This window comes from Chelon labrosus, assembly GCF_963514085.1.
Source record: "Chelon labrosus genome assembly, chromosome: 2".
Taxonomy (NCBI): domain Eukaryota; kingdom Metazoa; phylum Chordata; class Actinopteri; order Mugiliformes; family Mugilidae; genus Chelon; species Chelon labrosus.
The window spans coordinates 33600597-33628558 of NC_140338.1; the positions used below are offsets into that span (position 1 = coordinate 33600597).

A 27962-nucleotide genomic window follows, 5' to 3' on the forward strand; every position below is an offset into this window, starting at 1 on the left:
GCCTACTACTGTGAAGGTCTCTCTTGTGCCTACAAAACATGTCCCACTCAAAGGTGAATGGACGCGGGCCTTCCAATGGTGTCCTTAGAAGGACGTTGGTAGTGGGAGCCCTCTGGGTCCTATGGGTTGAGTGGAGGTGCCTCTGTGGACTGGGCTTGGTCCAGCACATCCTACAGATGTTCAGTTTGGAATCTGGGGAGTTTGAAGGTCAGGTCAGGTCAAAACCTTCGGCTGTTTTTCATGCTTTTTTTATGCTGTTCCAAAGCAGTTTTGTTTATTTTTGTTTGTCCTCCTGGGTAAGACAGCTGCCATCTGGCTGGGAGAGTCCCTGGTGTGGGGTGGGGTTGCATGGTCAGCAACAACGTTTAGGTGGGTGGTACCTGTTCTAAGTCACATTCACATGAATGCAAGGACCAAAGGTTTCCTAGCAGAACATTGCAATATTAAAAAAAAACTGGAGTGCAGGATTTTAAACATAAATCAGACAACCCCTTGCCAAATTCTCACAATGATGATTAAGTCTATTTACAGCAGGTAAATGTTTACGTTTTTCAGTATACAAGTTTTAAATCTTTGGCAGCAATCCCAAAGTGATGCACCAGTAGTGTGATGTGTTTCTTTCTGTTAAACAGTGATGATTGTTTAACAGAGCTGTAGAGGGGAGATTATGGAGAATGTTATTTAATAATTACTGAGAATACACCAAAAGTTGTCTGTGCAGTTTTATTCTTGCAAGAAGTGAGAAGTTCAACAGCTGTGTAACAGTATAACAGTCTGTAGAGGTTCTCCACCAAACACAGAGGAGGAGATGAGGAGCTTTAAATTAATATATCAATTATACAAGGCCACTGAGTGCACACAGAAAGCAGAGAAATTGAGTGGAGACATAGAAATCATCAGATCATGAGACTGGCTGTTGGCACAAAACGAACTGGAGCAAACGTATAAAATGGGGATTCGGCAGCAAAAATGTGTCTAAGTTCAAAGTGTGCAGTAAACATAAAATTACCATGACACTATCTATCTAGTTTGGTGGTTAGACTACAAGAATGAAGGTGCCATTGAGCTGGACCTCAGACAATGAAGGTAGAAGGGGACAGGATCCCCCAGAGTCTAGACGCTGGTGTTGGTGGAGAAGGAGATAAGGTTGGCAGGTGGCTGAAGGAGACCTCTGATGAAGACTTGTAGGATGACAGTGGTGAGATGGAGGGTTCAGTTCAATTCAGTTTTATTTATATAGCGTCAATAACAATACAAACTGTCTCAAGATGCTTTACAAAATCTGGCCTGAAACCCCCAGAGCAAGCCTGAAGGCGAAAGCGGCAAGGAAAAACTCCCTTTTAACCAGAATAAACCTCAAGCAGAACCCAGCTCATATGGAGGGACCCATCTGCCTAAGGGCAGCCAGACAGAACTGGGCACCAATGAACCTAATGAGCATGTCTTTGGACAGTGGGAGGAAGCTGGAGTACCTGGAGAGAACCCACGCAGAATCAGGGAGAACATGCAAACTCCACACAGAAAGGCCCCAGTTTTACCTTCTTTTTTTTTATACAGTTGAAACCAGATGTTTACATACACTGTGTTAAAAGACACATGAACCTTTTTTCCTCACTGTCTGAAGTTAAATAAGACTTAACCTATCCTGTTTTAGGTCAGTTAGGATTACCAAAATTATTTCTATTTGCTAAATGCCACAATAATGAGAGAGAGAATTTCTTAGAGAAATTTTTATTACTTTCTTCAAAGTCAGAAGTTTACATACATTTCCTTAGTATTTGGCAGCATTACCTTTGAACTGTATGACTTGGGTCAAACGCTTTGGGTATCCTTCCACAAGCTTCTCGCAATAGTCTGCTGGAATTCTGGTCCATTCCTCTTGACAGAACTTGTGTAACTGAGTCAGGGTTGTAGGCCACATTGCTCGCGCACACCTTTTCAGATCTGCCCACAAATTTTCTACGGGATTGAGATCGGGGCTTTGTGATGGCCACTCCAAAATATTGATTTTGTTGCCACTTTGTAACTACTTTGGCAGTATGCTTAGGGTCATTGTCCATTTGGAAGACTTTAAGCTTTAAGCTTTTAAGAAGCTTCAACTTCCTGGCTGATGTCTTGAGATGTTGCTTCAATATTTCCACATAATGCTCTTTCCTCATGATGCCGTCTATTTTATGAAGTGCACCAGTTCCTCCTGCGGCTAAACAGCCCCACAACATGATGCTACCACCCCCATACTTCACAGTTGGGATGGTGTTCTCAGGCTTACAAGCTTCAGCCTTTTTCCCTCCAAATGTAACGATGGTCATTATGGCCAAACAGTTCCACTTTAGTTTCATCAGATCACAGGACATGTCTCCAGAAATTAAGGTCTTTGTCCCTGTGTGTATTTGCAAACTGTAATCTGGCTTTTTTATGTTGCTTTTGGGTTGATTTGCACGTTTCAGACCAAACCACGTTCATCTCTGGGACACAGAACCCGTCTCCTTCCTGAGTGGTATGATGGCTGGACATTCCAATGGTGTCTATACTTGCGTATAATTGTTTGAACAGATGAACGTGACACCTTCAAGCATCCGGTAATTGTACCCAAGGATGAACTAGTCTTGTGGAGCTCCACAATTCTCTCTGATTTTTTTGGATTTTCCCATGATGTCAAACAAGGAAGCAGTGTGTTTGAGGTGTAGCCTTAAAATACACAGGTGTGCCTCCAATTAACTCAGATGTTGTCTGTTAACCTATCAGAAGCTTCCAAAGCCATGACATCATCATCAGGACTTTCCTTCATTGTTTAAAGACATAGTAATCTTTGTGTATGTAAACTTCTGACTTTGAAGAAAGTAATAAAAAATTCTCTAACAAATTCTCTCTCTCATTATTGTGGCATTTAGCAAATAGAAATAATTTCAGTAATCCTAACTGACCTAAAACATGAGAGGTTTAGTCTGATTTAACTTCAGACAGTGAGGAAAAATGTTTATGTGTCTTTTAACACAGTGTATGGAAACATCTGGTTTCAACTGTATATATTATGATTACAAATATTTTGTTGTTTATAATGCTTCCTGTGAGGCTAAACTGCATTTAGTTTTTGGTATTTAGTCTGCTAACACACAAAGATGTGATGGCAAACATATTAGACATTAAACCTGCTAAACATCAGCATGCTACATGTTGTCAGTGCCTATAGAGTTTGTTGGAACCTTTAAAACATTCACAGCAAAATGTTGCTGTCGTGGCAACTGAAAATCAGTCGCTTGTCTAGTGCAGATGAGAGTTGGTCAAAATACCAAGTTATGACACAATATTTATTTTCTAGAAAACCTTAATGCTTGCAAGCAAGAGCCACTCATCAGCAACAGATGATGACTGTAGAGAGGCAGTCTCTCCTCAGCGTTTATACACATCAAAACATCTCAACATACATCTTATGACACACATAACACTTCTCCTACACTTTAACCATTATTGTGTGATATACAGTGACCTATTTCCAGAACACATATACACAGAAGAGGTACTTGAAATACCCCCTCAGGATGAACTCCTTAAAGTGAGTTCCTTATGTTAATTCTCACAACATATTACACACTTCCTGGCCAAAAACAAAGTCGCCACCTGGGTTTAACTAAGCAAATAGGTAGGAGCCTCCTATTGGATAATTACTGCATGGGTGATTATCTTTCAGCTGGAAACAAGTTATTTAACCCCAACTGATGCAATGAGTAGCTTCTCATTCCTTAACAACCATGTCTAAAGACACATCCCGTGGTTGTGGAAAAGATGTTAGTCTGTTTGAGAAGGGTCAAATCATTGAAATGCATCAAGCAGAGAAAACATCTAAGGAGATTGTAGAAACTACTAAAATTGGGTTAAGAACTGTCCAACGCATTATTAAAAACTGGAAGGATAGTGGGGAACCATCGTCTTCCAGGAAGAAATGTGGTCGGAAAAAAATCCTGATTGATCGTGATCAGTGATCACTTAAACGTTTGGTGAAATCAGATGGAAGAACAACAACAGTAGAACTTGTTTAATAGTGAAAGTTAGAGCATTTCCACACGTACAATGAGAAGGGAACTCAAGGGATTGGGACTGAACAGCTGTGTAGCCTTAAGAAAACCACTAATCAGTGAGGCTAACCGGAAAAAAAGACAATTTGCTAGGGAGCATAAAGGACTCTGGAGCAAAGGAAGAAGGTCATGTGGTCTGACGAGCCCAGATTTACCCTGTTCCAGAGTGATGGGGGCATCAGGGTAAGAAGAGAGGCAGATGAAGTGATGCACCCATCATGCCTAGTGTCTACTGTACAAGCCTGTGGGGCCAGTGCTATGATCTGGGGTTGCTGCAGTTGCTCAGGTCTAGGTTCAGCAACATTATGTGCCCAAAGAATGAGGTCAGCTGACTACCTGAATATACTGAATGACCAGGTTATTCCATCAATTGATTTTTTCTTCTCTGATGACATGGGCATATTCCAAGATGACAAAACCAGGATTCATCAGGCTCAAATTGGTGAAGAGTGGTTCAGGGAGCATGAGACATCATTTTCACACATGGATTGGCCACCACAGAGTCCAGACCTTAACCCCATTGAGAATCTTTGGGATGTGCTGGAGAAGGCTTTGGTCAGTGGTCAGACTCTCCCATCATCAATACAAGATCTTAGTGAAAAATAAATGCAACGCTGGATGGAAATAAATCTGGTGACATTGCAGAAGCTTAGTGAATCAATGCCACAGCGAATGCGTGCTGTAATCAAAGCTAAAGGCGGTCCAACAACCTTTTTTTTGGTGGCGACTTTTTTTTTGGCCAGGCAGTGTACAGTGGAGCATATTCATTCATACTTTGCAAACACATGATTATCATAAGGCAGAGCTTCTGTCCAAAACACAAGCTTCCACCCTTCATACAATTTAATGTTGCGTCCACAAATGTTAGGTTTCATATATGATATTAATATAATAAGGGACATTTGAGAATTTCCCTCACAGTTCATCACAGGCATCCTGACTTTAGGTCCCTGGTGCAGGTCAAGCTCTAAAGTAAGCTTGAACAAACACTTCCTTAATTCAGTCACTAACATAGAGCGTACCTGATACATTGATGGGAAACTACTAATAAATAGTGGCAAACAATATACTATACATTCACATGGCTTTTGCTCAATCCTAAAATTTTAGAATTTGGGGTTATTTACAATCTTATCAACATTAATATGGCTTTGAGCTGGTATAGTGTAATGGGTTCTTTTGATTGTACCAAATGTTTCATGACAACTGATCTTCTCCAGACTCGTTTATCCGAGTGACATCTTGCACACCAAGATCTGCAGTATGAGAGGGCTAGAAATGAAAAACGTGTTAAACGTGTTAGATAATTAACCATCTCCCAAAGACAAATATTTGTTTCCGATTGTAAACGTTTCATTTTAATGTGATAAGCAAAATTTAAAAAAAAATATATCTACCTGCTGGCCATCTCACGGTTGGGGTGCAGGGTCTGTTTCTTGTTCTGGATGGCGTGCCTCTTGACAATCAGAAGGATTGTCTTCTTGACTTTGTGATGGTGGAGACTGGACTTCAGTTTGCTCTGAGAATGGGGAGGAATCTGATGCAACCTGGATGTTGAGAGATTTCACTGTTATATAGGGTTCCTCCACATTGTCCATCAATAAATTGTTTTAAAAGATTTTCCATTCCATATTTGTGATCGGCTCTTGTTGTGTTGAGTGAGAAATGTGATACTTCTCTTTGTATTTTTTTAGTACAAATCTCTAGATTTTTATTATGTCAGTACATGGTTTTAATATGTATGTTACATTATGACTGTGTATGGTATAAGGCTTTAGGTAATCCAACAGTGAGCAACAAAAGAGAGCAACATCTCCGCCTGAAGAGGACTGCTGCTTTATTATTTTATCTGAACATATTGAATAGACAACATTCCTTAGTCTCTTTTATTTCAAGATTTATTTGGAAATTTGTAGTAAAAAGTGACATGACTGACCTGTGCAAACTTGTTTTTTCATGGCAAGTACTGAAACATGATACACATACGTGGTATTCTTCATGTAGAAAAGTTACTTTTCTGATATCTACATTTCTGTATAACTCTGCATATTCAGATATGTCACTGGTAAATAGTTGGGTTTGATTTTATTCCATTCTTATCCAGACTGGAAGCTGCAGATGCTAATATACTCGTGCCTGAGGAATAAACACTTACTTGAGAGTCATGTGGAGCCTCTGACGGATCTTCAGTCTCCTGGACGGGTGGGCTCACTTTAGAAGTCCAAGGAATTGCAGCATGTTGAGGGCGCGGTGGAGAACTGCCTTTAGAAGGCTGTTGTTGATGGAATGAAGGAGCTGGTGGAGGTGGTGGAGTAATGTTGGAATGGATGATGGATCTGTCACATGAGTCTGTGTCTGGCGGTTTCACTTGGGCCTGCTTCAAATATGGTGTAAGAAAAAGAGTAATGTCAGTTTAGGCAGTCTACATGATGTTTACAGCTGCTGAACATTTACACATTAATATCGGTCATTATTATCCAGCACACTTCTTCAGTTATTTAAACTGAAATGGCGAGCACTGCTAATGCCCATGCTGCTCATTGCACTGCAAGTATCTCAATGAAACAAATTACTGCCACATATTTACATGTTTCCTGTAAAAACAGAAAGCTAGGGAGGCTGCCCCTTGAACTGCAGGCGGAAGGACACAGTATGGCCACGCTGTAATTGGAACAAAAGTGTCTTGATGACACCCCTAAAATGCATTCTGGGATACCTGGATGTCCAGAGACGCCAAGAGTAACCAAGAACAACATTTGGGCAAATCCACAAGAATACAGACAAGAAAGCATATCGAAGAACACCCCAGAGAGATGCAGGGGAGGGAAAACCCAAATTAATTGGATGCAAAATACACGCCTCCAAATGCATGATGAGTAACATTTTTGAATCATTTTCCAGAAATTTACAAACTCCATTTTGTAAAGGGACTTAAACATTGCATATGACTTAGCAGTGTGATGTTTTTTTAAAACTGCTCTAGTGAAGTATTTGAGTCAGCGATGAATGTGAGCGGAATTACTCACACTCACTCATGTTTCCATCACTCTCGATCGTGTTTGCTCCTTTTGCTTAAACTGAAACTTGGAGAAACAGAAAAATCGGGGATCCTTTTGTTTGTTTGTTTTTTCTCATAAAAACACCATATTAGTCACATTATGGACTAATAAGCTCATGCATGGTCTATTAAACTCACTGAGCGATGACCGCCCCTATAACGCGAGCTCCGTTTATATTTCAACTCCCCACATCCAAACACCATTATAAAACTTATCAACCGCCCATTCCATTGGGTTTGTTTACTAACGCGATAACGTTAATAGAACAATATCTTCTAGCTCTTCCTCTTACCATTCCTCAGTGCTTTGGGAGTCAGAAAGATTAAAGATTTCCTTGCTTCCACCCAGACTGCAGTCTCCGTAGACTGGGTCCTGCCCATTGACTGTATGTACTAGGTCCTGCCGAACTGAATGACTCGGCACATCCGGCAAGTAATCCTTCAGAGTAAAAGCATTAGAGTAAACATTTTCTTGTTAAAGTAAAAGTTCAGGGGATTGTCTGTTTAAATTAATTGCTTATTGCAGCGATTTAAACGCATTTACATTTAAAAATGTTTGCTAATTGTATTTTTTTTATTTTTTTATTTTTTCTCTGAGCATACTCACCAAAGGCGGAAGTGAAGTGTTGGTCAAACTTCCTGATAACGATATTTCCGACTTGTATTTTTTTGTAAACACACCATACGGCTGGATGCAACCAGAACCACTTATTTGATAGATAGTTAAAATTTGTGTCACCAGTTGTTGTACCAGCCGCCGAATAATCCAGCATTGGGCATTTATTCCCCCCAAGAGAGTGACGTCGCTTCTGCTGTCGCCTCTCCGTCAGTCTCATCGCGGAATGTCAACAAAGTGTCAGCTAAAAGCTAGCTAGCTAAACTAACGTCAATCCGAGTCGTCCACTGCAGCTCTCTCGTTGCCTCTTGCCAAGTGTTGTTCACCCTCAGAGAGAAGTGGTCTCTCTCATGGTGGTCTCAGTTCAATGGGGAACTGTCTATTTTCACAGGGTGCGGATGACCTGTCGCTACTGAACGAGTCCGAGGGGGGCAGTTTGCCTGGAGAGCCCCCGCCGCCTTACCAGGTGAGCAACCCGGCTCTCGAGTCCAGTACAGTCCGAGGATTCAGGAGTACGTCGCCTCAGTGGTTTCATCATGCCACGACCAAGTCTAAACAATGAGGGGGATTATTTTGGAAGCTGGACTTTACAACACAAAAAAATCTGTATTTATTATATAAATCCTTATAAACTTTAATAAAAATGTAAATCTCAGGTCTAACTAATGCTTCAAATGTTCTTCAAGTGTTGACAGAAGGACAAGCATGGTCAGCTAAACAAATGTCAGTATTTGCTTCAGAAATAGTGTTAACATTAAATGAGAAAAGAAAGGGTTAAACATTTGAATGTACAATTAATGGTATTATTATTATTATTATTATTTTATTATTGATAAAGAAAAACAACCAAAAGACTTACAGGACAGGGACAAATCCATTAGTGCAGAACATTGAACAACATGGAAGGTGCTAAGTGTGTGTGCTGTGTTGTGTTGTGTCGGTGAGTGTTCAGACTGGAGAGGAGTATATGTGTGTAAATGAGAGATTCAGTTAAAAAAAAAAAAATGTAAAAATAAATATATAAAATGCGGTACAGGTAAACACAGAGGGGAGGAACTTATAGGTCTGTAGCTGGAGATGAGTGTTGGGTCTTTTTCCAGTTTAAGTAGAGCTGAGATGAGGGCTGTGTTCATGTGTATGGGTATGATTCCTGATAGTTTAATTTTGTTGACTATTCTGATGAAAAGAGTAGAAATTAGTTGCCAGAAGTGTTTGTATTGTATTATTGCTAGACATGGAGAATATGGCTTTCCTGAGTTCATCTGCAGTTATTGGTTGGTCTAGAGCCCTGGTCTTGTCTTTAGATAACTTTGGGAGGTTTATTCTACTAAAAGAAAGAGTCCATTTCTTTGGTGCTTGATTTGTTGTCTGAATGGTAGATTTTTTATAGTAGTCAGAAAAGTATTTGTTGATTATTTTTGAGTCATAGGTTAAATTTCCTTGTGGGTTGTGTAAATTGCCATAATAATTGATTTTTCTTTGTTTCTTTCCAGTTGATTATGGAATTTTCAATTTTTTTTTTGTTTTTGTTTTCAATGTAATTCAGTCTTGTTCTTTGTATGAGAAACTGGGTTTGTTAGCGTATGATATCTTCTAGTTGTGTTTTGATTCCCCCTGTATTTCGTTTTTGGTTTGGCTCGTTGGGTGAATGGGAGTGGTGGGAATGGAGATTAATGGCATTTATATTGTAAACAAACACATTAGGTGTTTCACAGCTTCTAGTCCAACTTCAGACTTCCAACGACTTACCGAAGAAAAGTGTCTCTGCATTCTGCAGAAACATGCCACAGCCCCTGGTTTGCATCTTTGTGTAAGCACATTCACAGACTAGCTACAAAATCACCCACAAACAGCTTTGCAAAAACCTCTTGAAGACCAAATAAGATAAAGGAGTGCTGATTGTCATGGCTGCTATTTTTATGGCTGCATTTATGGGACACTCCTGATACCACAAGAAACTTTGTCAGAACATTGTCAGACAATGCGGGGAGCGCATGTGTTATCACATGCTGGAGTTCATGCCAGCTTTAGGGCCACAGCCATTAAAGCAAAAAGGGTGACACACCAAATGCTATATTTATGTTTGCATTTGTAAAATAGAATATATATATATATATTCTAAAAGTTTCAACTTTTTTAAGCATATATTTAGTAAACCCCTCATTCACCAGGGCTTACTTCATGGATGACACAAATTTTGTTCTGTTCCCCCTTTTTCCAGGAGCACACCCAGCCAGTGCCAGTGTACCATCCCACCCCAGGTGAAAGCCGTCTGGCCAGCCAGCTCACTGAGGAGGAGCAGATCCGCATCGCCCAGCGCATCGGACTCATCCAGCACCTTCCCAGAGGCATGTTTGACCCGGGCTCCGACCCCTCCGATAAGAAAGTTAAAGAGTGAGTCTTAAATTGTGACAGTTCTAGCAGTCTCTACATTCACACATGTTCTTGCTAGTAGTTAATTCAGTTTACATGTAATGGTTCCATAAACCAAAATCAAAGTTGTCATATTCTGTTTGAAAATCAGTTTCTTTCTCCTGCAGGTGTGTCATCTGTATGCTGGATTTTGAGTACGGTGATCCCATTCGGTTCTTGCCTTGCCTTCACATCTACCACATGGATTGCATCGACCCCTGGCTGATGCGCTCCTTCACCTGTCCTTCCTGCATGGAGCCAGTAGATGCAGCCCTGCTGTCCACGTACGAAACCAACTGAGCAGCCCCTGGTGGCTGCTCCTGCCTGAACGTAACTGCAACTTTTTAGCCAAAACTGTCTTAGCTGTCCAGACAGGTAACCAACGTGGTGTTACATTATGCAGATATTTGCAAGATGTTTGCGGACAGACATTAAAAACTGGGCCCTGCAGTACATTGTGTACATCGGTGTGGTATTTGGGTTTGGAAATTCTTTGCCTTTTGCAGAAGAACAGTGTGCCAAATCATGCTAGATGAGGAGCTGTACAAGTAGCAAAATATTACAGCAAAATAATGTCATGTGACTGTATGACTGATTTTTCATGGTAATCTGTGCGATTTGCTTCCCTAATGTGCAATATGTTATGTAAGTGGAGAAAATGCAGGAAATTAAGTGTTTGTCAGAATTTCTGGTGAAAACAGGAAATGAAGTTACTGTGTTGTTCAAATGAATCCATGGACTGGAATGTCACAGAAACACAGACCTCCATACTGAAATGCAATCATTAAGACGCAGAAAAATAACATACATCTGTTTGAACAAAGTTATGCTGTGACCATTCACAATCTGAAGCACCGTCACACCTAGTTTTACTTTGATGCTGCTTTTATAAATGTGAATCAGTTTTTGCCTTTCCACAATATGGATCCTCTTCTTTGCTGTGCCTTGGGTTTGTGCTTGGTTTTAATTTGAAAATCAGTCCTTAGAGTGTCATGATATACTGCCAGTAACATTTACAAAGATAAAGAATGCCTTGCAATTTCTCTTAAAACACCTTGGGTATAAAACCCTCATCCGAAACTCTGTAAGGTGTAGATTTTGTAGACGATTGTGTATTTCCACATGTGCGTGTTTTGAGGCGATTGTGGGTACAGATTTGCATGTCATGGTTACATGTGAATTAATTTAGTTGTAGTTATGTCTCTTTGAGGCTCTTTGAAGTTTGAAGCTGTTCGATTGTATTTTGCGTCAAGGGCCTTCTTTCAGCAAGTAATACATTTCCACAGCTCCTAGGTCTGGCAAGACAAAATGCTTTTGATTTATTTCTTGGTGTTGTATTCTCTGGTACTGACTGTGTAATGTATAACACAAACAAGTCAAATGTCTAAAGAGAAGCTACATCAGTAGAAAGGAATGTATCTAGAATGTAAAGCGTGTTTTCATCCGTTAAAGATTTGGACTATGTAAGTGACAATTAGAGGATGTCTCTGATTTACTGTGCACATACTGTGCCTCTTAAGGTCGAGGTGAGCCAATTCCTGTGAAGTACAATCATCTCTGGCGTTACTTTTGTTTGTCTTTAGTTGTCCTCTAGGAGGAGACAGATACCAGCACGTACTGATTTATATCGCTATGAAACCATCGAGGATGACACCCGAAATTTATTCTGACTGCTTTTAATTTATAATATGTGATGTCAGTGCACAGATCTTCTTCTAATGAAACCACAATAAAAGTGGGTACCAAATCTTATACGTGTTTGTGTGTTTCCTTTATCTGTTATGTGTTGAAGCCAAAGAGGGGTGATTGCAGGGAATCATAGTGTTTGGACCTACATCATGCCATTGTGTTCCCATCCTAAGAGAAATAAACAAAGACAGAATTTTGTATATTCGATATAAAGTTATAGAATCCACAGGGATGAATAGAGACTTACTCCTAGAATCCAAACTTGTGTTATGACCGAGGGCCAAATAAACATCAGGCTCATGATCGGATGCCAGAACATTAGTGGAAATGTCCACAGCCAGTGGCCAGTGGCCAACCACACCCTTATTAGTAGTGACATACCCATTAACAGAAAACAGCACACAACAACACTAAATCACAAGACTGCTCAAATGTCTTTTTTTAAAAAGTTGTATTAAAAAGGTCATATATTTACAGTATTTTATGCACACATACTGGACATTTTAATGCACACTGCATAACAGTTTTTGAGTCAATGTATCGGTTCTCAGTTACTTTACACAAATATTGCACAGTATTTTGTCATTTGCAGACAGTTAAAATCTTAAAGAATTATAATCAGGTCAGCATATCTAATTACTTTTTTTAAACTTACAGTACAAAAGCTGTATTTACAAAGCATAGATTCCCACACTGACAGTAGCCAGAGCCACAAAGAGTCCCAGGACCATCCGGAGCAGTGGGGACGTGCTGATGACTGAGCTGGGGTGCTGGAGCGTCTTAGCATTCACAGGTTTGGAGTGTGTTGAACAGGTCTGCGGCTTGTATTCACTAACAGTCAGCATCTTTTGTAAATCATCAAACACCTGTAAAACAAAGGAATGCATGTCCATCAGCTGATTGTGGTGTTATAAAATAAATAAAACACATCTCTTGGTTCAGCTGCCCTCTCTCTTCCTTACCTGAATGTTAAACTCAAAGGCTCTGACAGCCTCCTCCAGAACGCCATTCCTCTCCTCCTCCGTCAGCTCTATGCTGTTCATTCGGCTGCGATAGAGCTGTTTGAACAGGTTGGGGCTGGACACACCAGGGAAGGCAAAAAAAGACAGACCCTCGTTGCTTTTCAGCGCCATTGACTTCTGTGCGATACGACCAAGAACTTGCCCTCCAGACAGGTCACCTAGGTACCGAGTGTACGCATGAGCAACCAAAAATTCAGGGTTTTCTTTGCCAATCTGAAACACACACAGGGATAATCCACGTTAATTCAGTAGTAGGAAACCATCGTATCCTATGATGTAACCTCCCTTTTTACGTGTATCCCCACCAGAGAAGCCACAAAAGTAGTATGGGAAAGATTAGAAAAGGAAGGTTTCTGGTTGTTGACACAACAAGCTAGTTTCAGTAGGAGTTTCCTATTTAAACCGCAACTTCCCAACTGAAGAAGCTACTCGGATGAGTGGTGAAACATATTCTCAAAAAACTCAGTCCAGTTGCCTTTTTTTAAAACTTTTTTTTGGATAGTAGGGAAGTATACTGTATGTGTAAAACATGTGATCAAATGAAACGTACCTGTCTGAGTCTGTGGGAGTATCTTTTAGTGGCCACAGGGACAGCAATCTTCTCTTTCCAGTCCTGGCCGTAGAAGTATTCCAGATCTTTCTCAATGGACTCCAGCCTGGCCAGCTCAGTGGGGAAGTAAATGGGTGCAACACTGGGGTGGCTGGAGTTTCTGTCCAGCTCTTCCTCCAAAGCCTGGTAGATCTCATACAGCGAACACAGGAGGAGCTGAAGATGAGGAGGAGGCATGATGGTGTCAGACAAAATGCTATTAAAGACCCGAGCATTAGAAAAGTAGGCCTATGTAAATATTTGAGCTGTGCTGTTCATTACCTTATATTGTGGAAGCGTAACTTGTCCCCTCTGGAAGCTCAGCATCATTTCTGTGTTTTCTGCTCGGACATGACTATCCTTGGTCACTTTTTTGATCTGTTCAGACAGATCCCTGAGAGAGAAAGAAAATCACTTTAAAACAGGTACTTTCTTGGGTACGACAGTAAACACTGAGCTCACAATTGATAGAAAAGAGTAACATGCAAGGGTTGAACGTGTTACACATGTTACACAGGGACAAAAAACAGTTACTGTGCATTATGTGGACAGATTATGTGAATGACTGTGCCTACAGATGCTTATCTAATGCAGGCCACATGCGGCTCATAAACGTCACAAGCACACATTGAACCTAGACACCTATGTTTCATTGTTGCAGTACTAATGCAAATATAACCAGTTAAATCTAGCCATTCAAGAAAAACATTTTTAAATGTATTAAAAGCATTAATACTCAATACTAAATCACTGTTGCATGCTGTAGCTGTTTGAGATGTGAATGACATTTAATGATGAAAAAGGATTTAGACATATGTGAAATCACAGCAGCTCAGTCTAACCTGTCAGTCATCTGCTCTGCTGTTGTCTTCTTCTCTGTCTCCATCGTGGCCCTGGAAATGGCAACAATGTCAGAAAGTTGCTTTTACAAAGCATAAATCATTTACATCAAAACTAAACATATAATTTCAGCAATTGCAGTAAATGTCTTTTGCTTACCAGTTAGGTTAAAGTCCTGTAGATCTGGTTGTCCTCAGTGTCCTTTGTCTGGATGTCTCTCAGTTTGTGTTCTATGTGCCTACAGTTGCCTTCTCCCTCTTTTATACTGTTCAGTTCTGTCTCCTCCCCCCACCAGCGCAATAAAAACAGGAACTCTAAGTCACAATAGGAGCTAAACATGATATGGCAACTTCAGCAAAACTAGTGGGAGGGACTGAGAGTTAACGTGATGCAGCAACTTTGTGCACAGTTTGGAGAAGTTCTGAGGGAGGGACTACAGGAGTTAGCGTGAGTAAGGAAGTTTCAGCAATGCCCTGGAAAACCAGAGGGAGGAGTGCCGAGCACTAAACATGACAGTGCAGCTTTACATCTTAAATTTGATCCAGACAAGAGAGAGGAGGAGCCAACCCTAAACATGACAGGGTGAGTTTGTGAAGCTGGAGAGGGAGAGGAACTGTTGAAACAGTGACTAATGGTACCGAGAACAATCACATGACTGTGTCAAGAGAAGAACAAAACACTGTCATAACCAGACTGACTGGGAGGAGGAGAGGAGAGAGAAAAGACACGTGTTAAAATGGACTTAAACACACTGGAGGCTGTCATAAATGCCTCCCTGAACTGGGTCCAAGTATACTGTATGGACAGGGGTGTATACACTCCTTTGCCAGTTCATTAGGTATACTACTAGTAAAAAATATGAATGCATTCTAACAGTCCTTCACTAATTTATCTTTCTTGGCTGGTATAATGTTCAATTAATGTTGAAACAGTGTAAAAAATAAATAAATAAATAAATAAAAAGGTATGTAGTATGATCGTTTTAGATTTAGAGGATATAAAATTCATCCACATTTATCCTGTACGGAATTAAACTCAAAAGTTTTTAGCCTAGCCCACTGGCTAAAATGGGGTTGTCAAACTAAACACAACCCCTTACTGAAGACTGCTGAGCTTCTGATCCTGCAGCGGGAGACAAAATCACTGGTCTGTTTTAAATCACGAGGCTTCAATCCAGGTTAACATGACTCAGCACGGCAGAGGAAGGCAGGAAGGGAGCAAAGTAAACGTGAGTCAGCAGCTACAGCTCCGAGTTCGCACTGACTACAGACCGACAGTGAGTTTTACCGAGGATATGTGGGACTTACTTGAAGTTGTCAGCTTCGTGTTTTCTCTAATTAGCCTTTGCTCAACTGTTGAGTCTCATGAAAACTTCACTTAACGTAACAACAGCAGACGCTGAACTTGAATTATGGCGACGCGCTTGTCCTGAACTCACGAGGTTAGTTTAATTTGTTTTAGATAAAGGTGGGACTCTGGACATTAAGATTGCGCAAACAGTTTACACGGTATTATTAGACACTAAATCACGATTCCAGTGCAGCTGGGTGACCCTGAAACTGTTATTGTTGCTTGTCCTCATTAGCTAGCAAGTTTTAGTAGTTTGACATAAATCTCAACACAGCTCTGCATTTAAACTGGGCTGCGCAGCAACAAAATAATGTGCATTATTAATGGAATAAAGTTATAGTAAAACGCAAACTTTTTCTTGGTGACTTTCATTATCTATCAATTCAAGCGAACCACCAGCCTAGATATATGGAGGGCCAAAATAACAGTAGAAATAAAGTAATAAATGACTGACTAAATAAATATTATATGTCGTTGAATGCACACACAATATTGATTAATAAATGTAAGCATTTAAGCAACATGTGTTTATTACTATCTCTATTTTAATCTACCTCAGTATTTATTCACCACTATTTATTTACTTTTAATTGTCATTGCTTCATTTTTTTATTTGATCATATATTTATACGTGTATTTGCCCTCAGTGTAAGTCTTTGCTACAGCAGACCTGGCTTACAGGCGACAGCATTCATCCCAAAGGTGGCTGGGATAGAAGCTCTGCACAGGCAGGTTAGGAATTCCCCGAACTACTGGAATAATAATAGTAGCTATATTTAAATTTTAGGTATAGATCAAAACTGAAACACATCATCTCAGGTCTCTTCACGTAGTAAGGTTAAGATGTCTCAGGAATACACATTAATATTAGTAATATTAAAGTCCTAGTCTAGTGCTTCTACATGACCCTCATAACCATTATTATTGTTGCTTGTTTCCCTTATTAGCTGGCAAGAACTCCTAGCTAGCATTGTTTTAGGGGCTGACATTCAAAGGGTGTCATGGGGTCAACTTTTTGCCTGTTGGATGATTGACAGTCAGACGGCAGAAATGTCTGTTGTCAGTAAGAACATTGCTAGAGAACTGAGGTTCACTGCATGAACATCATAGTATGTCTTGAGGCGGCAAATTGATAATGGCAGTACGAGTCCTCCATATACCTCTGTAGTTGGACTGACAAAACTTCACAAATATTAATCAACAGTAATCAGCTAATCGTTGCATGGGCATTTATGAATTCAACTGGAGCTTATACTACACCACCTAGAATTGATTATACACTGTGTTCCTGTATGTGTTGCACAGATGGATGATGAATACATAGAGAGTGAATGCAGCCAGAGAGAAAACAAAGGGTCATATTTTCTGATGGATGAGGACGACCTGGACGAAGCCAGGTTGGATGCTGAGGAACATCACACCAAGAGGCCTCAGATCATGGACTGCGCTCATGGGCCATGCTGTAACATTTTTATTTATGGTTTAGTTTAATTTAACAGCTATATGTGTAGGCAGTGTCAGAGGGTGCTAAAATGGGGCTTGATGAAAATGATCTATTATCAGGTATATTTTTTTGTTAAGGAAATATTTAGTAGTGCAAAGAGTTAGGTAGGAACTAGAATTATAATTATCTATTGTCTCTTAGTATTTTGTGTAAAATTGCCCAACCCCAATCTCAGGTAATAGTGGAGCTGAGACAGAACTTCATGGAGCAAAGTCTTTTGCATATCCACTCTGTGTGTCGCAGGACACAGGGACAATGAGAGGGGAAGAAGAGGTAAGAGAGCACATAGGGTGCTCAAATACATTTACTGTTTAAGGTTTAGTTTGTGAGTGTTAAGATTGTAATGCCAGTGAATATCTGATCAGCATCAGAGGCCAGACAGACTTTGTCTGGAGTCAAAGCGCTCCCAAAATGAATCAACACTTTACAGCCCCAAATTGATTTAAACTTTTAACTGATTTCCTTTTAACCTCATGGCTGCTGTGGAAATTCTCTTCACCAGAATATACAAGACAACCTGTTGCACTCATGTAGAACTTTAGAGGGCAGCATTTGTCAGGCAATCGCATATAGCTAATGTTACTGTCTAATGTATATCCAGGCACTATTTTCACTTCAATTTTTTAAATATTTTTCTGTTTCTTCCAGAGAAGTCGACATCCTCTGTTGGAATACTGGGTGTATCTGGATACTGAGCACAAAATGGCAGTTTGCCACTCTAGCAGACCTGTTGACCCCTCTGTCCTTCCAGTTCCAGACCTGCCTTACCTGTCGGTTCCCATTCCCAGTTCAACGACTGCTACAGTGAGCTCCACGGTTGGTCCTATGGTATCTAGCTCGGTGACTGACACTTGTAGTCCCACTGGTTATATGTTCATTGACACCAGTTCTGCATCCCTGATGAGTTCTTACTGCTTTGACCAGGATCTTGTAAGTGCTGCAGCTCACCTACACCTTTTGGGGGAGTCCTTAACCCTGATTGGACATCATCTTCAGGAAACTAATGTGAGTACATTATATGTAGAAATTATTTCTTAAAACTCAGGGCTTGGTTTGTGTTTACAGGATTATTTGTGGTGTATTTCATCCTTTTTCCCCTTTCTGTGGCCAGTGATGTGTCATCCTAACTGCATTCTCCTCCTTTGTTAGAGAGATGCTGTCCAATAAGGGATTTGTAGTGTATATTAGGGTAAAACAACAATTTCCCTGCAGCTTTACAGAAAAATAGATTTGTGCATGGCTCATTTAAAATGAGCCCTGCGACCTGGCGACCTATCCAGGGTGTGCCTCGCCTAGCTGGGATAGGCTGAAAGTAAATATAGGAATAGTGTTATGAGCAATTAAGCGGCAGTAACCCGGCTGTTGTATTTCTTTATGGAACCATACGGTTACATGTTCTTTTTCTATTTACCTTACAAGAGACTACCAGGCCCTCAGACATAGCTGCTCAGCAAATACCTTTGTATTTTTGGAGAACAAATATACAAATGTACTCTGCATCACACAGCTAATATTAACCAAACTAACCACACCAATTCTGGGAGATAGAAAAGCAGTATGGGCAAGACAGGTTTGAAATAACGCCAGTGCTGCACCAAAATGAGCTGTAACATCAGATCGGTTTTGTTTGGTTACGACTCCCACAAGGTATCTGTTGTTTTATTTCTGAGGAAAATCCATGAGCAACACATTTAATGCACAAGACTCTCTGTGCCCCTCTGCAGAAAAAGGTGTGTATGTCGAGTAGTTACGCACTACTCTTGGACTCTCTGCTCTGCGCTCTTGCTCCACTAATCTGCCTCACCACACAGATTCCTGAGCTGAGGAGCTGCACACAAGACACACAGGTGAGCGATGCAGCCACTTAATGTTTTATACACACACCACATATTTTACACACTGTTATATGCACATCAATTTAAACACGGTAAGTTACGTGTTAAACACCTGTTTTAATCATCCTTTTTAAGGCCTCCACTCTTGAAAACATTGCTTATGTGATGCCTGGGTTGTGAGTGAAGACAGAAGACCCCACTGTCTGAACACAGCAAAGATGAAAGATGTGATGTGAAATATGTTAAATTCCACCTTACAAATATAATTACATTTTTTTCTAAGAGTTTAGTTTGCACTATATATTTCTATTGAATTAATGGCCAAAACGTTGAGATGCTGTGTAACATGTTAAAATTAATTTGTAAATAATTTAAAAACTGTATTTAATTGAACATTTTCAGACTGAATTATTGAATGTTAGTACAGGGCAACAAAATACTGGAATTGTTGTGTAATTGATAAACTGGAGTTTCTTCATGTTAAATTGCAAAGAAATTGGGAATTTCATCATCTACGGTACTTTATGTTAATATGTAAATAATGTTAAAAGATATTAGGAGAAGACAGCTGGGATAGTCTCCAGTCCCCCTGCGACACTTCACAAGACAAGCGGTTACAGAAGATGAATGAATGAATGCTATTAGGAGAAATCTCTTTACATAAAGGACAAGAATGAAAACCAATAGTAAACAATGATTTTTCCTTCACCCGAAAAAGAATCAAAAATTAGTTTCAGCCATAACCAGGAGGTATACAATGAGTCATGGCCACTAATCAGAGTCACAATGGCCCTCATATGATTGTGTCATATCCTGCTATGAAAAACAGACAGGCAAGTGCTTTAGAAAGTTTACCTCAAAAAGATACTGCATAATTTCACAACACAAATACACAAAACTGCAAGAAAAAAAAACTTGGATGACAACCACAAAATTATAGAGCTTGAAAACTGACAACAGTGACTACGTCATCAAACGGATGTAACGTGATGGATGTGATGGATGTGATGGGGCCATATGAGTGCAAGAGTTGTTGGAGAGATGTCATTTGTAGACTGTGACATGACGGCTGATGTGGCATGTCGGCATGTGTGAAGTTTCCATGTTTGCATGTTCTCCCTGTGTCTGCATGGGTTCTCTCCAGGTACTCCGGCTTCCTCCCACCTTCCAAAGACATGCTGGCTAGGTTCATTGGTGATTCTAAATTGCCCGTAGGTGTGAGTGTGAGTGTGAATAGTTGTCTGTCTGTCTGTGCAAGCCCTGCAGCGACCTGTCCAGGGTGTACCCCGCCTCTCACTCAATGACGCTTGCTCCAGCCCAACATTGTGTTGTATGTGATGTTTTATGCAATTTTCATTTCATTTTAAATATGATAAATTATTGCATTCTGTTTTATTTATTTATTTTTCATTTTACACAGCTTCCAAACTTGGTTTGGATTGGTTGCATAATGCCTATAAGTTTGTTTTAGTAGTCAGTAGTTTTGTAAAAAAGACAAAGAACTGAAGATTACGTTCCGAAGATTACGTTCATTCAGTATGATGAATAAATTACATTTTGTGAATTCATACTTGAATACCACAGAACACAACAAGATTGAAGCTCCTTTCTAATTTATTACTTTAGATTGTGGGACATGCCTTTAGTCCTAATTGTGCCTGACAACAAAATATTGACATAGTCTGCAAGCTCTTAGCAACTATAAACCATGAAATTAACTGTCTTTGACAGACAACCATGCCTTTTTGACACTTAGTAGGCGTGGCAAATAAAGACTGAATGATTCACATACACCTCCAACACCCCATCTTGGAATGTTCAGCAGCCTGCGGGTAGAGAAACCTGTTGTGCACAAAGTATTTACGAGTGCGTTCATGTGTTCGTGGGCTGAAAGCTGGGAGTGGTGAGAAACTAAGAACCTCACCTGAGTTGGCTCTTACTTGTCCACTGGGGACAGACATGTACTTAAGTTGTCTGGATGAGCGACATAATCCAACTGCACGGAGTACTGAGAGGAGACACATGAAGACAGCTCCAACACAGTGAGCACTCTCACCAGTAAGTATGTTCTTATTTCTTAAATAATGTACTTATTTATGAAATGTAGTTGAAGTTTATCAATTGTGTTTACTATTACTATTTGTTGCAAGCAATAAACTGGTGTCAAATAATGTGGACCGTCTGTGAAAATCAAGGAAGTGTTATGTCAGCTTTGAACATTAAAACTTGCCTGTCATCTAGTTTATGTCCATTAATAGTAATAGCAGAGTTTCATCTTAGTGCTAAATGTGCACAGTATTTATGAAACACTACACTAATATGTTGTGTTACAGTGAACTTGCCGTATGTTCAGGACTTATTTTAGTATGCATTCATAGGTAGATGTATCATGACTTTTGCATATCGATTCAGAGATAAAAATCCTGGCAGAATCTGGCTCAACAGGACTGGCAAGGTGTGGTGCATAAAACCTACTGAGACATAAAAGGCATGCGGTGAGAACAGAGGAAGGTTTCAGTGGAATTAAAGCTTCAGGAAGTTAAAGCTCAGACATTATCATTTATCTTCGTTCTTGTTCACTCATGCGCAACAGGTGAACCAGCAGAAAGAATACAACAGAATGGAAATTATTGTGTGTCCAACAATTCAAAAACTCTAATGCTATAGGAACAGAGGAGATATTTAAGGAGTTTTCCCCTATATCAGATGCACTCAAAATAATATTTAGGTAGTAAAATATTATAACATATAATTTTATATATATACACACACACGCACATACACACATACATACATACACTGCCTGGCCAAAAGAAAAGTTGCCACCATTGTTTCAATAAGCTTCTGCAATGTCTCCAGATTTATTTCCATCCAGTGTTGCATTCATTCTTCACCAAGATCTCGTATTGATGATGGGAGAGTCTGACCACTGCACAAAGCCTTCTCCAGCACATCCCAAAGATTCTCAATGGGGTTAAGGTCTGGACTCTGTGGTGGCCAATCCATGTGTGAAAATGATGTCTCATGCTCCCTGAACCACTCTTTTACAATTTGTGCCCCATGAATCCTGGCATTGTCATCTTGGAATATGCCCGTGCCATCGGGGAAGAAAAAATCCATTGATGGAATAACCTGGTCATTCAGTATATTCAGGTAGTCAGCTGACCTCATTCTTTGGACACATAATGTTGCTGAACCTAGACCTGACCAACTGCAGCAACCCCAGATCATGGCACTGCCCCCACAGGCTTGTACAGTAGAAACTAGGCATGATGGGTGCATCACTTCATCTGCCTCTCTTAACCTGATGCGCCCATCACTCTGGAACAGGGTAAATCTGGACTCATCAGACCACACTGAAGGCATTTTTCCCAGTTAGCCTCACTGATTAGTGGTTTTCTTAAGGCTACACAGCTGTTCAGTCCCAATCCCTTGAGTTCCCTTCGCATTGTACATGTGGAAATGCTCTTACTTTCACTATTAAACATAGCCCTGAGTTCTACTGTTGTTTTTCTTCCATTTGATATCACCAAACTTTGTTTAAGTGATCGCCGATCACGATCAATCAGGACTTTTTCCCGACCACATTTCATCCTCAAAGACAATGGTTCCCCACTATAATTCCAGCTTATAATAATGAGTTGGACAGTTTTAACCCAATTTTAGTAGTTTCTACAATCTCCTTAGATGTATGCATGATGCATGCCAATGATTTGACCCTTCTCAAACAGACTAACATCTTTTCCACAACCACGGGATGTGTCTTTCAACATGGTTGTTTAAGATGAGAAGCTACTCATTGCATCATTTGGGATTAAATAACTTGTTGCCAGCTGAAAGATAATTGTCCATTCAGTAATTATCCAATAGGAGGCTTGTACCTATTTGCTTAGTTAAATCCAGGTGGCAACTTTTTTTTTGTATTTTACAGTAACCCAACCAAGCCTACCCTGCTAGTCCAGTTTTTCCAGGTATATTTACATGTGGTTTTATACTAAAGGCCCTTCGAGACAAACCTCTAGCTAAGCCACAGCTCAGGTATGAAAACAACATTGTTTTTGTTTAGCGTGTGCAGCTCCCTACCAAATAACACCAGCCGTCTTAGGGTTATGAATTACATCCATATAGCACATCTGACCTCTTCCTTTTCTCTTGTGTCAGGTATGAGTGAACACTTAAGAGAGAGCTATAATGGTTCCTCGCTCCCAGACCTGAGAATGGTTCTGTTGGGGAACATAGGATGTGGAAAGACAGCATCAGCAGACACCATCCTGAGTCAGCTGTCCCCCGTCTCTCCCAGCGCCTCCCGGACCTGCCAGCTGCGACAGGGAATCACCGAGGGCAGGAATGTGACCCTGGTGGAGGCACCAAGATGGTACTGGAATGGTGGCAAGATGGAAGACAGCGTTAGGAAGGAGACAGAGCGAGCAATGACTCTGGCAACAGGCCCACATGCTGTTTTGCTGCTGGTGCCTATTTGCCAGTTCACAGAGGTTAGTGTCTGTTTGCCTTTCCAGTTGTGTTTGTCGTCTGCAAATAATTGATGGCGCTCAAAGAAAAGAATAAAGAAATGATAATCGCATACCTCTGTTTTCTAATGTATAACATTTTTGATAAAGAAACTACAGTGAAGAATAAGTAACTAGGATATAGTATGAGGTTTTCAAACAGGTCAGCAGTGAATTTGTCCACTAGAATATTTTGACAATATTATAACAATTCTGTTTTATTTTCCTGTCCCATCTTCTCTTTTGTTCACAGCTAGAGTGTCATGTGCCTGCAATGTTGAAGGAAGTATTTGGGAAGGAGGTGCTGGATCACACTCTGGTCTTGCTGACCTGCGGGGATTACTTGATGGGAAAAACAATGGAGGTATTAGAGATGTACACCTGTTTCAGGTCATCTTTTAGAATGAATAAAGTCATTTGCATAATACTTTGGTAAAACACTGAAGAAGGAGGACAGGCATTTACATCTATTTTTACATTTGACTGCTGACAATGCAATAAGTCCAATAAGTACTGGGGTGGCTGTGCCTCAGTAGGTAGAACAGGTTGTCCACGAACCAAAGGGTTAGCAGTTTGAGCCCAGGAACATGGACTACATGCCAAAGACAGTGAATCCCAAGTTGCTCCCAGTGCATGGCACTGGTATGTGAATGTGTGTGTGCTTGTGTGAACGAGGGGTTAAATGTGACATTGTGACTGTAAAGCGCTTTGAGTAGCAATAGGTAGAAAAGCGCTATATAAATTCAAGACCATTTACTTGCCCCTTTCTTAAAATAATAATCGGATATTGTTTAACGAAGACCATTTATTCCCCCCAGGAACACCTGCAGAAAGAACACCCAGGCCTGAGGCAGATGATTGAGAGTTGTGGTGGGAGATACCATATCTTCAATAATCGTCAGAGGCAGGACAGGGAGCAGGTCCGTAAGCTGCTGGAGAAGGTAAGCAGCAGAAAGCCACAGTGCAGTGTCAGTACAGAGTTTGCTTGTGCATCCGTATACCTCACTTTTGAGTCCATTTTGTGCATATATATGAATATTTAAAATTAGGTATCGTAGATATTGCTAAACGTTTTTGAGATTCTGGAAAAGCAGCATTATGTTTTATTCACCGTGCTTGTGTTAGAGCTCTTCATTTTAATAGTGTCCTCTGAGACATGCAAGCTGTTTTTTCCAACTCCACACTGTTTCATGTTCATACTCACACCTACCAACAGAAGAATTCATTTAGGAAATGACCCCACAATTTGCGAATGAAATGTCACTTTTATAATTCCTGAAGTTAATATTTGTTTATCTGTGTGACAGGTGGACAGCATGGTGCACACAAATGGGGTATTCTACATGAAAACGGTGCAGGAGAGAGAGCTGGAGAAACGGGTCGAAGAACGGAAGCGAGAACTGATGGAAAGTTACAGAGCGCAGAAGGAAGAGAAGAGAAGGGCTACAATGGAGGCAAACAGCTTAGACGGGAGGGTTAGAAGAGAAGAAAGAGATGAAAGTGTGCGTGTGAGCCAAGTGTCTAACGAGCTTCATGCAGCTCCTGCACTGGAGCAGCAGTCGCATTCAGAGCTGCATGATGACGTGTTGGACGGAACGCCCGGTTTCAGTCTAAACACAGGTAAATGTCAAAATGTGACTGTGTCCTGCATCCTATTTTTGTACCCAGAATTGTTCTGCATCACCGTGAACAGGAAATGAGTACAGCTCTGTTTTGTTTCTGTAGATGGAGCTATACTCTCACAAATTCCTGTGAGGAAATCAACTCCGAAAGTCACCTCCCCTCGTAAGTTACAAAACCTCACTGTCTCATATACTGTCAAAATCAACAAGAGTTCATTTCTGTAATATTGGGTGTTCATAAAGTATTTCAATATTTTGACTTTCCTTTTTGCTGAATATGGATTTCACCTGGTGTTTTTCAGTTCACCACAGAATCAACAGCTTTGAAGAGAGCTTACCTGAGGCGTCACCTACCGCTTCTCCTCCTTCGCCCGTCTTATCCTCCTCCTCCCTCTCCTCGCCAACCTTGGCTGATTCTTCTTCTTTCTCAGCGCACTCATCACCACCCTTATCACCGCATAAGGGCAGTGATGATCTCATCTCATCTTCCTCAAGCTATCCAGAGGTTCGTTTGGTGTTACTTGGGCGATCTGGAGCAGGGAAGAGTGCAGCTGGCAACATCATACTGGGGAAAGAAGCGTTTGACTCACATCCAGACAGCCTCACAGCAATCACTCGGGAGTGTGAGAAAAAGAAGGCACTGGTTGAAGGAAGATGGGTAAGTGTGTTAAAATTTATAAAGACGTTGTTTGCTTTAATTTTTTTCACTCATTTCAGCACATGTCACTGCCAGTGCTTGAAAAGGCCTTCTTCTTGTGTCCTAAAACATTATAATCTGGCACTTCTCTCAAGAATCAACTCTTTTCATTGCTTATCTCTGACCTGCAGGTGGCAGTGGTGGATACCCCTGACTGGTTCAATACGGAGCACACTCCAGATGAAGTGCGGGCTCAAATCTCCTCCTGCGTTGCTTTGTCCAGTCCTGGCCCCCACATCTTCCTCCTGTGCGTTCCCCTAGATCAGCCTGCAAAGACTGAGCTGCAGGCTCTCAGAGCAGTGGAGACTGTTTTTGGTCCAGAAGCAGTCCAGAGACACACATTGGTCCTCTTTACATACGTAGATCGACTGAGGGCAAGTGGGAAGGCAGGGAGCGCCAGTGTGGAGGCATACATTGCTAGTCAGCGGGGAGATTTGTTGAAGCTTGTGGAGAAATGTGGGGACAGGTTTCATGTGATGGAGACTGGAAGAGATGGGGTAGAGAAGAGGAATGTGGCGGAGCTTTTAGAGAAGGTGGAGCAGACAGTGAAGGAAGCCGGAGGACAGTGTTATTCTTCCCCTGCTTTTCAGGAGGCGGAGAATAGAGTGAGGCAGAGACAGAAGGAGATAGCAAAGGAGAGAAGGGGCAAACCTTTAGAGCAAGAAAGAGATGGATATGTTGGACAGCTCAGCTCTGAAAGGCGGGTGCAGTCTCGCTACATGCAGCGTGTGGCTGAGGTAGAAGAGGAAGTGGGAGAGGAGGAGATTGAGAAAACAAGGGATGAGGCAGAGATGAGTGTAAGCACCATGAATATCGAAAGCCTTCCTCCTATCACACTTTCCAGCATGTCCCCTTCTCTTCTTCGTTCCATTATGGAGAAAATGGAGACTAGTGCAAAGAAGTTGCCCAAGCTGTTGACCGATAGCTCTGTATGGGTTGAAGAGGGAGCAAAGAAGTTGAAAAGCAGTCCAGTTTGGGGAACAGTCGGCAGCGGTGCGCAAAATGTCCAGAAGATGGTGGTTGATAGTTCTGCGTGGGGGAAGTTGGGAGCTACTGCAGGACACGTCTCCAAAGCGATAGGAGATAGAGTTCCCAAGGTAGTGGTAGATGGTTCTGCATGGGTGGGATCTGGAGCAAAAGCAGCGACAGCAAGTCCAATATGGGGAAAGGTTGGTTCAGGGGCCAAATTAGTAGCAGACGGTTCCATGCGTGTCGGAGCTGGGATTGGAGCTGGAACAAAGAATTTAGCGCAGAGCCCTGTGTGGGGAAAAGTAGGTTCTGGGGCCAAAACAGGAGCAAAACTGGTGGCAGACAGTTCAGTGAAAGTTGGCTCTGGGATTAGTGCTGGTGCAAAGAAGGTGGCACAGAGTCCAGTGTGGGGTAAAGTGGGTTCTGGTGCCAAAACAGGGGCCAAAATGGTGGCAGAGAGTTCCGTGTGGGAGAAAATTGGAACCACTGCTAAAAAGGTACCCATGGTAGTTATCGGGGGTGCAGTGCTGGGTCTGGTGCTCGGTGTTTTTTTGGGGGGAGTGATTGGCGGGGCTGTTGGGGCAGCCGCTGGATCTGCAGTGACTGAGGTGGGCAGAAGAAAATTCGGCAACAAAAGCACTTTAGAAAAGACAAATGATGCTGCAAGAAAAGTTGAGAGGACAACTGACAACAGCATTGACTCAGTGCTGAAACAAGGACAGAAAGCTTTGAAAACTGAATGAAGAACTGAATAGAGCGTGTATAAAATGTATAAAAAATGTTAAAACCTTTTACGTCTTCTGAATCAATACCATCCAAATATATAAAGAGTTAAAAGGACGATAAGTGAGACGTTTCCTAAAAGAATGAATACCACAAACAAAACATGAAGATACACGAAGATACATTTTCATATCAACTCAACTACACTTGTTCACTCAGATGAAACATATTCACAGGTCGTACCACTTTCTACGAGGAAATATTACAGTGCAGTTCTATTGTTTTTACCAAAGATTTATTATTACTTACTTTTTATCTTCTAATGTAAAGTTTAAATTCATGAACATCACTCTGACGTGTTTTTCTTAACACTGCAATTTTCTGTGCATCACTGAGAACATTTGCAATAAAGTTGATTTTTTCTCTTGTGTGTAATTTAGTACTGAGCATTGTGT

At 41.0% G+C, this 27962-nt stretch overlaps 4 protein-coding genes and 1 long non-coding RNA gene across 11 annotated transcripts; 3 read left to right on the forward strand and 2 right to left on the reverse strand.

Moving 5' to 3' along the window:
- Window positions 1–38: 38 nt before the first annotated feature.
- Window positions 39–7520, reverse strand: LOC311495808. The gene is made up of 4 exons (XR_014699336.1): window positions 7425–7520; window positions 6229–6450; window positions 5471–5620; window positions 39–5345 (listed from the first exon to the last, which is right to left on the reverse strand). It is a non-coding gene; the product is annotated as an uncharacterized lncRNA (long non-coding RNA).
- Window positions 7521–7743: 223 nt separating this feature from the next.
- Window positions 7744–12289, forward strand: rnf11a (ring finger protein 11a). The gene is made up of 3 exons (XM_084568492.1): window positions 7744–8213; window positions 9969–10141; window positions 10288–12289. The coding sequence occupies exons 1-3, from the start codon at window positions 8115–8117 to the stop codon at window positions 10457–10459; spliced, it is 444 nt and encodes a 147-aa protein (XP_084424618.1). The 5' UTR covers window positions 7744–8114; the 3' UTR covers window positions 10460–12289.
- Window positions 12290–12320: 31 nt separating this feature from the next.
- Window positions 12321–14641, reverse strand: hmox1b (heme oxygenase 1b). 2 transcript variants are annotated; one of them, XM_084568473.1, is made up of 6 exons: window positions 14459–14641; window positions 14302–14352; window positions 13742–13853; window positions 13421–13636; window positions 12811–13083; window positions 12321–12714 (listed from the first exon to the last, which is right to left on the reverse strand). In XM_084568473.1, the coding sequence occupies exons 2-6, from the start codon at window positions 14343–14345 to the stop codon at window positions 12520–12522; spliced, it is 840 nt and encodes a 279-aa protein (XP_084424599.1). In that variant the 5' UTR covers window positions 14346–14352; window positions 14459–14641; the 3' UTR covers window positions 12321–12519. The 2 variants fall into 2 exon arrangements, with proteins under 2 accessions (XP_084424599.1, XP_084424600.1); XM_084568474.1 differs by lacking the exon at window positions 14459–14641 and having other exon boundaries at window positions 14302–14362.
- A 14-nt stretch (window positions 14642–14655) lies between these two features.
- Window positions 14656–20564, forward strand: hmgxb4b (HMG box domain containing 4b). 3 transcript variants are annotated; one of them, XM_084568448.1, is made up of 8 exons: window positions 15469–15740; window positions 16297–16381; window positions 16955–17111; window positions 17329–17426; window positions 17802–17969; window positions 18078–18158; window positions 18878–19000; window positions 19124–20564. In XM_084568448.1, exons 1-8 carry the CDS (start codon window positions 15664–15666, stop codon window positions 19166–19168), a joined length of 834 nt encoding a protein of 277 aa, XP_084424574.1. In that variant the 5' UTR covers window positions 15469–15663; the 3' UTR covers window positions 19169–20564. The 3 variants fall into 3 exon arrangements, with proteins under 3 accessions (XP_084424575.1, XP_084424574.1, XP_084424576.1); XM_084568449.1 differs by lacking the exon at window positions 16297–16381 and having other exon boundaries at window positions 14656–15575; window positions 17802–17993; XM_084568450.1 differs by lacking the exon at window positions 16297–16381 and having other exon boundaries at window positions 15643–15740; window positions 17802–17993.
- Window positions 20565–20905: 341 nt separating this feature from the next.
- On the forward strand, window positions 20906–27937 carry LOC311502514 (uncharacterized protein). Of its 4 annotated transcripts, none has more exons than XM_084564771.1 (8): window positions 20906–21050; window positions 23150–23481; window positions 23750–23860; window positions 24315–24437; window positions 24804–25116; window positions 25222–25281; window positions 25421–25776; window positions 25947–27937. In XM_084564771.1, the coding sequence occupies exons 2-8, from the start codon at window positions 23152–23154 to the stop codon at window positions 27525–27527; spliced, it is 2874 nt and encodes a 957-aa protein (XP_084420897.1). In that variant the 5' UTR covers window positions 20906–21050; window positions 23150–23151; the 3' UTR covers window positions 27528–27937. The 4 variants fall into 4 exon arrangements, with proteins under 4 accessions (XP_084420897.1, XP_084420896.1, XP_084420898.1 ...); XM_084564770.1 differs by having other exon boundaries at window positions 20906–21046; XM_084564772.1 differs by lacking the exon at window positions 20906–21050 and adding an exon at window positions 21815–22141.
- Window positions 27938–27962: the final 25 nt, after the last annotated feature.

Coding starts and splice junctions, on each gene's coding strand:
- rnf11a (XM_084568492.1), top strand. CDS start 8,115: ATGGGGAACTGTCTATTTTCACAGGGTGCGGATGACCTGTCGCTACTG. Junction 8,214..9,968: donor AGCCCCCGCCGCCTTACCAG/GTGAGCAACCCG, acceptor CCCTTTTTCCAG/GAGCACACCCAGCCAGTGCC. Junction 10,142..10,287: donor TCCGATAAGAAAGTTAAAGA/GTGAGTCTTAAA, acceptor TTTCTCCTGCAG/GTGTGTCATCTGTATGCTGG.
- hmox1b (XM_084568473.1), bottom strand. CDS start 14,345: ATGGAGACAGAGAAGAAGACAACAGCAGAGCAGATGACTGACAG. Junction 13,854..14,301: donor GCAGAGCAGATGACTGACAG/GTTAGACTGAGC, acceptor TTTCTCTCTCAG/GGATCTGTCTGAACAGATCA. Junction 12,715..12,810: donor CCTTTGAGTTTAACATTCAG/GTAAGGAAGAGA, acceptor TTTGTTTTACAG/GTGTTTGATGATTTACAAAA.
- hmgxb4b (XM_084568448.1), top strand. CDS start 15,664: ATGAAAACTTCACTTAACGTAACAACAGCAGACGCTGAACTTGAATTA. Junction 15,741..16,296: donor GCTTGTCCTGAACTCACGAG/GTTAGTTTAATT, acceptor ATTTGCCCTCAG/TGTAAGTCTTTGCTACAGCA. Junction 16,382..16,954: donor TAGAAGCTCTGCACAGGCAG/GTTAGGAATTCC, acceptor TGTGTTGCACAG/ATGGATGATGAATACATAGA.
- LOC311502514 (XM_084564769.1), top strand. CDS start 23,029: ATGAAAACAACATTGTTTTTGTTTAGCGTGTGCAGCTCCCTACCAAAT. Junction 23,482..23,749: donor CTATTTGCCAGTTCACAGAG/GTTAGTGTCTGT, acceptor TTTTGTTCACAG/CTAGAGTGTCATGTGCCTGC. Junction 23,861..24,314: donor TGATGGGAAAAACAATGGAG/GTATTAGAGATG, acceptor TATTCCCCCCAG/GAACACCTGCAGAAAGAACA.